The sequence below is a fragment of the Perognathus longimembris genome, chromosome 7 (genome assembly GCF_023159225.1).
Source record: "Perognathus longimembris pacificus isolate PPM17 chromosome 7, ASM2315922v1, whole genome shotgun sequence".
Classification (NCBI taxonomy): Eukaryota; Metazoa; Chordata; class Mammalia; order Rodentia; family Heteromyidae; genus Perognathus; species Perognathus longimembris.
In genome coordinates this window covers 17,817,408-17,829,952 of record NC_063167.1, presented here as the reverse complement: position 1 = coordinate 17,829,952, position 12,545 = coordinate 17,817,408, and the positions used below count along the sequence as shown (strand labels likewise).

General features: G+C 42.4%; 1 protein-coding gene across 1 annotated transcript in view; it reads right to left on the bottom strand.

Annotated features, from left to right (window-relative positions):
* Positions 1-594: 594 nt before the first annotated feature.
* Positions 595-12,545, bottom strand: part of Ythdf2 (YTH N6-methyladenosine RNA binding protein 2) — a 35,738-nt gene continuing 23,787 nt past the window's right edge. The window contains exon 5 of the mRNA XM_048350666.1: positions 595-1,440. Within this exon, the coding sequence (XP_048206623.1) occupies positions 1,417-1,440 (24 nt within the window). The 3' untranslated portion in view covers positions 595-1,416. The remainder of the gene's footprint in view (positions 1,441-12,545) is intronic.

Genomic DNA, 12,545 nt, shown 5'->3' with positions numbered 1-12,545 from the left:
CTTGACTTAGTAGCCTGAGCTGTGTAATCTGAGAGCAAAACTGCCAATACTACAGACAAGTTTCAGAAGCCTTATAATCAACTCTTCAAATTTGAGACATATTAAAAACTAAAAACCTTTTGAATTAAAAAATGAATCAAAGAAAGTTCACAAAGACTCAAGCCCATTGGCATTTTGTTTAGGGAATCTGCATCCATGTAGAATGCTGTCCAAATAAACCATATTTTGTGTTAATCCCTTACATCCTTGAGTTCTGGCTGCTACCTCCTTTGTATTTAGTAAGACAGCTGAAGAGACTTCTATCGAGCTAGCACGGTGTGTAGTATAATAAACACAAGTATCTACTGAATGAATGGTTTAGTAGAGGTTCTATCTTTCCTGGAAAGCATCTAGAAACAAAACATTTGGAACATTTGCCTATCTTGTTTTGCAGAGGCCACAGTTATCCAGCTCTAAGTACAAAACAAGCCTGAACCATTTTCTCTCACCACAATTTACCTAAAATGAGTTGCTACTGCCTCTCTTAAAACTCCTTACACTCCAAATCTCTCCCAGAACACAACAGACTTAAATAATACTAAATGGTACTAGAAGTGATGCTCAACAGGATCTCACGTTTATTGAGAAGTGATTAATGGTAAAAAGAAAGGCAATGCCCTTTCCTCATTGGCCGAACAAGAAACTGAAGAAACATTCACTACACATTTTACAATATTTTTCTCTTCCAAAATGCATTTCTGAAAACGAGTTTTTACCACTGTTCTTAGGTTTGAAATCAAATTAATCCTGACTTCATCAGTATAATGTACAAGAACAGAACATTTCTTAGGACGCCTAGTACTTTACTTTGAGTAACAAAGGGTCAGAGAAAATGAACCACCCTTATAGACACAACCTTGGGTAACACTGTTAAATTTTCCTAGACAAAAATTCTTCATAAAATTGTTCTTCCAGTTCGGAAGGGAAAAATCAAATTTCCACTTTCTGGGGTGGATGCCCAAAACCTTCGCAACTCAAGTGTTCTCCAAGTGCAAATGTCAAAATGGGAGGAAAGGGTTTAAAAATTAGAGAAAACTGTATGCACTTACGGACTTGAAAATCCGAAAAACATAGTAAAAAGACAAAAACAAAGCGTTATGCTCTGAAATCACAACCAAAGCCAAAATAAAAAGGACATTTTTCACCTAAACTACCTAGAGGGGTTTTTTGTTTAGTTTTTTTTTCTTTTTCTGTTTTTTTTTCCATTTTCCAGTTAAGTCCTATGTCTTTTGTGAAATTCCAATACTTAAACTGCAAGTCTGCAATCGTCTCTGAAGTCAATGAAATTAAGAAACAAGTCCTAATTATCTTGAAGGTCATCTTTTCCATTTAGGATATGCAGACGCAACCGTTGCTGCAGTCAGTGCAGAACTGCTTTTATTTCCCACGACCTTGGCGTTCCTATAGAGGTAAGAAAAAAGTTACATGGTTAGTTATCTAAACATGCTTCAACATTAAAAGTTCATAGAACACTACAATTTAGGCATCTGTGCTGGATAAAATATATCCATAAATAAGCTGTGTGTATGTGTGTGTATGTCTGTGTGTAACCTGTCCTGGGCCTTGAACTCAGGGCCTGGGTGCTGTCTCTAAGCACCCCCCCCCGCCCTTTCTCAAGTCTAATGCTCTGCTACCAGCTTTTCAGTGGTTAATGGAGATAAGACTTTCCTGCCTGGGCTGGCTTTGTACAGAGATTCTTATCTCCAGCATTCTGAGTAAGTCAGGGTTGCAGAAATGATACAATAAGCCGGCTTTTATTTATTTTTTTGGCCAGTCCTGGGCCTTGAACTCAGGGCCTGAGCACTATCCCTGGCTTCTTTTTGCTCAAGGCTAGCACTCTGCCACTTGAGCCACAGTGCCACTTCTGGCCATTTTCTATATATGTGGTACTGAGAAATTGAACCCAGGGCTTCATGTATACGAGGCAAGCACTCTTGCCACTAGCCATATTCCCAGGCCTAAGCTGTCTTTTTTGTTGTTGTTGGTCATGGGGCTTGAACTCAGGGCTTGGGTACTGTTCCTGAGCTTTTGAGCACAAGGCTAGCATTCTACCACTTTGAGCCATAGAGCCACTTCTCGTTTTTTAGTAGCTTATTGGAAGTAAGAGCCTCATAGGCAGGCTTCAGTGATCCTCAGATATCAGCCTCCTGAGTTGCTAGGATTACAAGCATGAGCCACTAGCACTCCCAGCCTTGTACTTCTTACAAATTTAAAACAAAAGTAGCATAACCCAAGCTTCCCAGTTAATACAAAATTACCTTTTACTCTGAAATCCATTATGTAACTATACAGACTTACTTTGTTATTATACCTGGTCTATGCTAATGATTAATTAGCCTAAACTGTGGCATAATGAAGTAGCTAGACAAACACATCAATTGTCTCAAGAAGGGAAAGAGCGGGGCTGGGGATATAGCCTAGCGGCAAGAGTGCCTGCCTCGGATACACGAGGCCCTAGGTTCGATTCCCCAGCACCACGTATACAGAAAACGGCCAGAAGCGGCGCTGTGGCTCAAGTGGCAGAGTGCTAGCCTTGAGCGGGAAGAAGCCAGGGACAGTGCTCAGGCCCTGAGTCCAAGGCCCAGGACTGGCCAAAAAAAAAAAGAAGGGAAAGCGCGTGGGGCTGGGAATATGGCCTAGTGGCAAGAGTGCTTGCCTCTACTACATGAAGCCCTGGGTTTGATTCCTCAGCACCAAACGGCCACTTCGCTGTGGCTCAAGGGGCAGAGTGCTAGCCTTGAGCAAAAAGAAGTCAGGGACAGTGCTCAGGCCATGAGTCCAAGGCCCAGGACTGGCAAAAAAAAAAAGGGGAAAGAGCACTCTATACCCTAAACCAACCTGCACTGAAATTCCCCACACTAATCACAAGGTCATGGACATATTCACAAATTCAAATGTCTTTTCTGTAAAGTGAAGAATAATGAGATTTACAGAATGCTTATTAGTCCATGGCAGGCAAGAAAACCGTCTATACAAGCAGTTTAAAGTATACTTAGATAAATTTTGAAGACTGACTGTAATACTGAAGTATTCCCTGAAATAAAATTGAATGTTCATTTTCTTACAAAGAATCAATCTGATTCCTTTGAAAACATATCCTGAATACTCACCAACTTAACACATTATCTGACATAAGAGGGTTTTCAAAACATGAGACAACTCAGACAGGGACAAGGCTCAAGTGATATTATTTGCTTAGCATACAAAAAGCCCCCACAATTCAATTCTGCCTGTCCCCACAAGGGGGAGAAATCTGAAATTCACATGGCTTGCTCTTTACACAAAAAGCATTAAGTGGTCAAGAGTGCACAGGCCTAAACTTAATTTTCTACTACTTACCCTGTGATAATTATGATTCTGACGCATGATTCAACACACACACACACCCTTAACTAGCCACTACCATTGATGAGTTTCTATGTATCGGGTATTGTATCAGATACTGTATACCAGTAATAATTTTCATACTCACCCTACAAGGACTTCTTTTTTAAAATAACCTCAAATTCTCAATCCTTTTCTGCCTCAGTCTCCTAAATACAAGTGTAACAGGTATTTATTGCCACATTACATCCAGCCATTATTTATTTTAGAAAATGAAGTTCAAATCAGGCACTGGTAGCTCACATCTGTAATTCTAGCTACTCAGGATGCTGAAATCTGAGGATTCTTTTTTTTTTTTTGCCAGTCCTGGGCCTTGGACTCAGGGCCTGAGCACTGTGCCTGGCTTCTTCCCGCTCAAGGCTAGCACTCTGCCACCTGAGCCACAGTGCCCCTTCTGGCCGTTTTCCATATATGTGGTGCTGGGGAATCGAACTGAGAGCTTCATGTGTAGGAGGCAAGTGCTCTTGCCACTAGGCCATACTCCCAACCACCCATCTGAGGATTCTTTTTTTTTGGCCAGTCCTGGGCCTTGGACTCAGGGCCTGAGCACTGTCCCTGGCCTCCACTTGAGGCACAGCGCCCCCTCTGGCCATTTTCCATATATGTGGTGCTGGGGAATCGAACTGAGAGCTTCATGTGTAGGAGGCAAGCACTCTTGCCACTAGGCCATACTCCCAGCCACCCATCTGAGGATTCTTGTTCACAGCTAACCAGGGCAAGAAAGATCCTGAGACTCCTATCCCCCCACCCCCCCAAAAATGGAAGTGGAGCTGTGGCTCAAAGTAGTAGAAAGATAGCTTGAGGGAAACCAAAAAAAAAAAAAAAAAAAAAAAAAAAGCTCAGGGACAGCACCCAGGTCCTAAGTTCAAGCCCCATGACTAATTCAAAAAGAAAAATGAAGTTGAAAGAAGTTATTTTCCCACACAAAAGCTGAAGTTACTGAACAACAAACAAAAACAAAAGAACTGAGGGCATGGCTCAAATAGTAGAACATTTAAGGCTCAAAGTCCTGAGTTCAATCCTTGATAGCACCAAAGAAAAATTTTAAAAAATTTTGTTTCCCCCATGATAATATTATGTAGAGCCTATCTACTACCCTTATCCAAGTGCTTTTAGAGCTCAGTGTGAGGTAGTTGTAGTCTGGAGAAATATAAATATAACAGTGAAAACTAAGACAGGAACAGGATGGACAGTCCACAAAGAGGTAAACATAACACCCTCAAGCTTATACACAAACATTACACCCCATTAACTAGAAAAAAAAAAAAAAAACAGGGCTGAGAATATGGCTTAGCAGTAGAGCATTGCCTTGCATGCATGAAGCCTGGGTTTGATTCCTCAGTATCACATACAAAGAAAAAGCTAGAAGTGGTGCTGTGGCTCAAGTGGCACAGTGCTAGTCTTGAGCAAAAGGAGCTCAAGAAGTGCTCAGGCGGGGCTGGGAATATGGCCTAGTGGCAACAGTGCTTGCCTCGTATACTTGAGGCCCTGGGTTCAATTCCCCAGCACCACATATAGAGAAAACGGCCAGAAGTGGTGCTGTGGCTCAAGTGGCAGAGTGCTAGCCTTGAGCAAAAGAAGCCAGGGACAGTGCTCAGGCCCTGAGTCCAAGCTCAGGACTGGCCAAAAAAAAAAAAAAAAGTGCTCAGGCCCTGAGTTCAAGCCCCAGGACTGGCAATAAGAAAAACTAGAAAAGGCCCACATACTATATATAGTTAGGTGTATTCCTGGATGTTACAAGCAAAGGACAAAGAGCAGAATTGGATTCTACTGAATTCATACTCCATCCCAAAATTCCACTAGGACAGTTATTGCTAATCTTTTCTAAATAATTGATAGGTCAAATTATATGTATAATGTAAAACATGTTAAGAAACATATACATACTGTAAAATGGTTAAGCCTAACAAATTTATTGCCTCATATGCTTGTCGTTTTTATGGTGAGAAGATGTCTACATTTTTCAAAATACCACACAAGCAGGCTTCAGTGGCTCCCACCTGTAAGCCTACTCAGGAGGCTGATACCTGGTCTCAGTTCAAAGCCAGCCCTGGCATAAAATTTAATTGAAGACTCCATATTAGCCATAAAAACACCAGATTAGAAGTGTTACTCAAGGGCTGGGAATGTGGCTTAGCGGTAGGTAGAGTGCTTGCCTACCAAGTATGAAGCCCTAGGTTAGATCCTCAGCACCACATAAACAGAAAAGGCTGGAAGTAGAGCTGTGGCTCAAGTGGTAGAGTGCTACCCTTGGGCAAAGAAGCTCAAGGACAGTGCCCAGGCCCTGAGTTCAAGGCCCAGGACTGGCAAAGAAAAACAAAAAACAAACAAAAAACCCTGTTACTCCTCAAGTGACAAAGCACCCCCAGAAGCAAGAGAGCAGAACAAGGTCAGGACTAGCCAAAAAATAAATAATAATAAATAAATACAATGTTATCACTAACTATAGCCATGTAATACAATAGCCTCTCAAACTTACTCCTCCCAGCCTAAATGTAACTATCACTTAACCAACAAAGTACCATTTCCAGTCAAAAAGAAAAGTATAAACTAAAAAAAAAGAAAAAGAAAAGTATAAACTAGGAGTGTTTCCAGCCTTTAACTTGCTTTTGTAGCTTAAGTACAAGTAATGCCCACACCTCTATCTACTCACGTCTTAGTCCCTCCTTCACTTTATTTATATTTACCAACATAACATTTAGTGTGCTATAATTTCTTAGCCTAGGGCTAGGAATATGGCCTAGTGGTAAAGTGCTTGCCTTGTATACATACAGCCCTGGGTTCCATTCCTCAGAACCACATATATAGAAAAAAAGCCGGAAGTGGCACTGTGGCTCAAGTAGTAAAGTACTAGCCTTGAGCAAAAAGAAGCCAGGGACAGTGCTCAGGCCCTGGACTGGCAAAAAAAAAAAAAAAAATCTTAGCCTATCAATAACCATCAAAGTTTCCTGTATTTGTTTGTCAAGTAAGAAAATAGTTTAAGCTGGGTGCTGGTGGCTCACCCCTGTAATCCTAGCCACTCAGGAGGCTGAGATCTGAGGATCATGGTTCAAAGCCAGCCTAGGCAAGAACATCCAAAAGACTCATCTCCAATTAAACACCAGACATCAGAAATGGAGCTATGGCTCAAAGTAGTAGAGCACTAACACTGAGCAAGAGCTAAGGGGCAGGGCCTGAGATCCTGAGTTCAAGCCCCATGACCGACACCCCCCCTTCCAAAAAAAGTGTAGGATCCCCTTCATTATTAAAATAAGACAATTTCATGATGAAACCATGCTTCTCTTTTTGCTTAATTAAAACTGTTATATGAGTTGAATGTGGAGAGCAATTATGCTTGATAAACATGCCAAGGGACATGTTTTTATAACATTTTCAGAATGATATAATGGTATGTAGAATGCACTGCTCAGAAACTATCTTCTTGATATAAGAAAGGGAAGAAATTATCTTGCCTAAAAACAGTAATTATTCAGTAAGTACTCATTCAAAACTTTTACATTAAAAAAAACACACAACTTTTGCATTAAATTCAGTTTGGGGCTATATGGCATAAACCTTGAAGATAAATACCAGTAATTCTAATACCAGAAAACTTGGAATCAAGATGGAACTGAACAGGGGAATGTGGCTTAGTGGTAGAGTGCTTACCTGGGTTTGGTCTCCAGTACCAAAAAAGAAAAGACAAAATGCAGTTGTTTTGGCTGGGAATGTGGCCTAGTGGCAGGAGTGTTTGCCTCATATACATGAAGCCCTAGCTTCAATTCCTCAGCACCACATATATAGAAAAGGTCAGATGTGGCACTGTGGCTCAAGTAGTAGAGTGCTAGCCTTGAGCAAAAAGAAGCCAGGAACAGTGCTCAGACCCAGAATTAATAAAACCCCAGGGGGGTGGGAATATGGCCTAGTGGCAAGACTGCTTGCCTGGTATACATGAAGCCCTAGGTTCGAATCCTCAGCACCACATATATAGAAAACAGCCAGAAGTGGTGCTGTGGCTCAAGTGGCAGAGTGCTAGCCTTGAGCAAAAAGAAGCCAGGGACAGTACTCAGGCCCTGAATCCAAGCCCCAGGACAGGCACACACACACAAAAAAATCAATATATAGATGATGTAAATTTGGTCTCTGGAATTTTTTGTACCACAACTATTAGGTTGGCCTTGAACTCCAAATGCTGGGATCACAGGTATACACTGCCACACGTTTGTATACGTTCTCTTGCCATTCCTCTACTTAGCTTTTTTTCTTGCTTTTTATTAACTTTGAGGGGGTAGTACCTATGATTGAGCCCAGAATTTTGTGAGTATTAGGTAAGCGCTTGGCCACTAAGCTATACCTGACAGCCCTCTAGCTACTTCTTTTTTTTGCAAAAGCAAGGCTAGGCTTTATTCAAGCGGGCTGCAGCCCGGGCCTCGTCCTATCCACCGACACAGCAGAGGTTAGGCAGAAGCCCCAAGCTGCGATTGCACAGGGCTTATAAAGGCAAAAAACAAAGTTACAGCAAATCAGGTGTTTAAGCAAGCAAGATTAGGATACGGGTACAAATCTGATTGGCTCAGGGCTTGAGGCACCAGGCTCGAGGCATTCTGGGGGCGGTTAGAGTTCTTGACCAGCTGGGCCCTAATAAGCTTGCCCTGGGTTTGCTCATAGTTTAAACAGACAACAAAATGGGGGCTACCTGAAAATGTGGTTTACTTTAACTCTTCATTCCCCCCTTCTGATAGGTAACTCGAGAACCAATTGTGGTTCTCCTTGCTTATTAGTTGATTCTGACAGAATCGGTAGGGACAGGTTGGTATTGTGCCCGCAATACCATAAGTGGCGCTTTTCTTAGTTGGTAGCGGGTGTGGCCCAGGAGGGGGTCCAGTCTCATAAAGGGCCTTTAGTTTGGACCGGATCTCTTGGTGGAATTGCTATAGGGCTCTGAGGGGGCGAAAAAAAACTCATAACAAATGCGATTGCAAGTTAGGAATAACATTTAGATGACATCACATGCAGGTACAGATAAACATAGTTTTACATCCAAGCCCCAATTCTGACCCTATTTATATTATAGCCATTTTGATTACATACCAACTTTACTCATATGCTCTAATTTTAACACATACTGATACCATTTGTTACATACTCAAACTTTCTAGGCATTGTCTTACTTACTTTTAACATACCAAAACCTTTTAATCTAAAGTCTTTCCTTATACAGTTTTAATAATCTGTGTCTTAGGGGCTGGGAATATGGCCTAGTGGAAAGAGTGCTTGCCTCGTATACATGAGGCCCTGGGTTCGATTCCTCAGCACCACATATACAGAAAATGGCCAGAAGTGGCGCTGTGGCTCAAGTGGCAGAGTGCTAGCCTTGAGCAAAAAAGAAGCCAGGGACAGTGCTCAGGCCCTGAGTTCACGGCCTAGGACTGGCCAAAAAAAAACTGTGTCTTATAAAATTTAACATATCCCCATTCATACCATCTTCTACTTCCTCACGCCATCAGCGATGTACTGGAACATTCTGTGATAATTTACTTTTTAAATCCCTTTCTTGTCCAGAGGAAACCATTTCTCTATCCCTTTCTCCAAGGCTTTCTATACTAACTTTCCTCTTTACATTTCCTGGGGCTTCTTTGCTGCTAGAGTTTTAAACTGTCTACATTTTCCGGTTTATCTCAACTACATCAAAGCAATTTACTGTGACTCCACCCACAGGCTGTTGGGGAAAACAAAGATGGGGCAACGGTCAGTCCAATAGGATTGCTGCTCCTAAGAAGCCAGACCAGAGCCAATTATGAGCCAACTATTCTATATCTATATTCTATATCTATTCTGTATCTATATTCTATATTCTATATCTATATTCTATTTCATGAGCCAACTATTCTAGAGTGGATTTCTCCAGTTTCCAGTTCCTCCAAGTGCCTAAAGTTGGCCAGTGGCATCTACAAGATCCACCCCCAGGAGGGCTCCATGAAGATGCCCCGGACAGTTTAAATCTCTGTCCAGTTACCTTGGTACCTGGCACACCTGATGGCAGTTACCTTCCTCTCTTCTCTGAGGTCACACCCTAGTCCATCTGGACACATTTAATACTCTTGGACATACCTCCCACTCCAGGCATTGCCTGGAAGTGACTCGCCAGCCTGTCATACATGCTTTGAATTTAGCAGCAGGAGTTTGCTTGAAAATTTCTTACAATATCCAATTTTCTTAATAGAGTTAGTTAACTCCAGTTAACTCAAGAATGTCCCCCCCAAAATTTGAGTTTTAGCAGATCCAAAGCACTTTCCAGGGGCTGGGAATATGGCCTAGTGGCAAGAGTGCTTGCCTCGTATACATGAGGCCCTGGGTTCGATTCCTCAGCACCACATATACAGAAAATGGCCAGAAGTGGCGCTGTGGCTCAAGTGGCAGAGTGCTAGCCTTGAGCAAAAAAGAAGCCAGGGACAGTGCTCAGGCCCTGAGTTCACGGCCTAGGACTGGCCAAAAAACAAAAACAAACAAAGCACTTTCCAGCAGAAATCAGCTGCGTGTGTGATAAGAGTCCCATCTGAAGATGTAGATTCTTCCAGATGACTGTTAAGACTCTCCTTGATCCTCACTCAAATGGGCAGGGGCCATGGTGGTGTCAGGCAGCAGTGGCTCCCAGTGGTTCCAGTAGAATGTCACACCTTCTGGGTTACCTGCAACTTTCTCCATAGACTGGTTAGAGAAGCTTAACCTAAGTTAACCTAAAGCCTAACATTAGTCAAATTTCCTAGTATTTTCCTGATTCCTTCTTATTAAGCATACTAGCTTTTGTAGGCTGGCACATCACTGAAAGTCAAGACAGCTTTAGGCAATCAATGGCCCTTGGGTCATTTTGCCAGGGCAATAAGTTTAAATCAGATATTTCCAATAAGGCTAGGATTTTTTTTTAAGTCAACATAGAAGGCTTGGCCTGTAACCATTTCTCACAAGTGCAGTCTCTGTATACTGTTACCCTTGTTTTCCATGCCTCTAGTTTATCCTGCCTCATCTTCCCCAAAACAATTCTGGTCCCTTGGTCCTAAAAGGGGGAGGCTGATGGGCGAAGATCATCCATCTTCTATAACTTCTTCAGGCTGACTCAGGGACATTGACCTTACCTAGCCAGGAACCTTAACCTTAGTAGTCTACTTTACCAAGGGGCTGCAGGATCAGATGTCCATTAGGAGCTTTACTCCAAACTGGAAATTACATTCAACATTTTAACTTTCAACTATACAGACTTCTTTTTGGGCTACCGCAGTGTAGCCTTTTAACATTCTAGTTTGTAAAAGCTTTTTCGTGACTGGCTGGGGAACTGATCTCTGATGACCTAAAAAAAATGCCTACATTACCTTTGAAGGCCTTTAACAGATCTCAATAAGGACACAATCTCAGGTCTACAAGCTTTCTTTCCTGAACAGATGTATCAGCTTAAAATTCTCACCGCAAGTCAGGGCTTTGAGTAGATGCGGGGGTTGGGATTTTAAACTATCCTCTCGTTTGACAAACTACTTCTAAGTGGACCATAAAACACAATTAATACTTACATTTATTTGGGGGGCATAACTATTAGCCTTAAAAACCCAGTAATTGAAAAAGGGTAAATAAATGCAGCAGTAGCACTCACCAGACACTATGTTAAAAATGAACTACATAACTTGCAGGTGGAAGCTGGAGGGAAAAACTGGTAGTGAGGGAAGGGTGACACAGTCCAAAGAGAGATGTACTCATCACCTGGCTTATGTAATTGCAATCCCCCTGTACATCCCCCTTTTTTGGGGGGGAAGAGGGGAGTGTCAGTTGTGGGGCTTGAACTCAGGGCCTGGGTACTGTCCCTGAGCCTCTTCTTTTTGTGCTCAAGGCTAGCTACTCTACTACTTGACCCATAGCACCACTTCTGGTTTTTGAGTAGTTAATTGGAGATAAGAGTATCACAAGGACTTTTCTGCCTGGGATGGCTTCAAACCTCAATCCTCAGATCTCAGCCTCCAGAGTAGTTAGGATTACAGGTGTGAGCCACCAGTGTCTGGCCTGCACATCACCTTTTACAATAACAATAAAACATATCTTCTGAGCCCGGTACCAGTGGCTCATGCCTGTAATCTTAGCTACTCAGGAGGCTGAGATCTGAGGATCAAGGTTTGAGCAGGTCCAGGCAGGAAAGTCCAGAAGACTTATCTCCAATAAACTGCCCAGAAAAAGCCAGAAGTGGCACTGCAGCTCAAAGTGGTTTATTGGGCTGGGAATATGGCTTAGTGGTAGAGTGCTGGCCTTACATGCATGAAGCCCTGGGTTTGATTCCTCTGTACCACATAAACAAAAAAAGCTGGAAGTGGTGCTGTGGCTTAAGAGGCAGAGTGCTAGCCTTGAACAAAAAGAAGCCAGGGATACTGACTGCTCAAGCTAATCAAGTGGGATGCTCTGAGTTTAAACCTCAGAATATAGGCAGGCAATAATAGTTGAATTGTTATGATTGTAATTATTTCTAATTGTAGCATATAATTAATAGTCTCCTTTCCATAGGCCAAGGAACAAAGTTATATAAGTTCTCCAATTTAAAGCAAGACTGTCATACTCTATTAAAAATACTTTCTCTAGGGGCTAGGAAAGTGGCTTAGTGACAAGAGTATTTGCCAAACATGCATTGAAGCCCTGGGATGGATTCCTCAGTATCAACATAAACAGAAAAGGCTGGAAGTAGCACTGTGGCTCAGGTGATAAGAGTGCTAGCTTTGAGCAAAAGCAGCTCAGGGACAGTGCCCAGGCCCTGAGTTCAAGCCCTAGGACTGGCAAAAAAATTTATTTTTCTCAAAGTTGAGTGTAAGTGGCTCAAAAGGCTGAGATCCCAAGCTACTCAAGAGACGGAGAGAGGTCTGAAGACTATGGTTCAAAGCCAGTCTAGACATAAAAGTCTGGGAGACACCATCTCCAAATTAACCAGTAAAAAAGTTGGAGGTGTGCAGGGCACTAGAGATTCATGTCAGTAATCCTAGCTAGCTACTCAGGAGGCTGATACCTGAGGATCACAGCTTGAAGCCAGCCAGGGCAAGAAGTCCATGAGAGACCCTTATCTCCAACCAACTATTCAGAAAAAGCTGGAAGTGACCCTGTGGCTCAAGTAGAAAGCT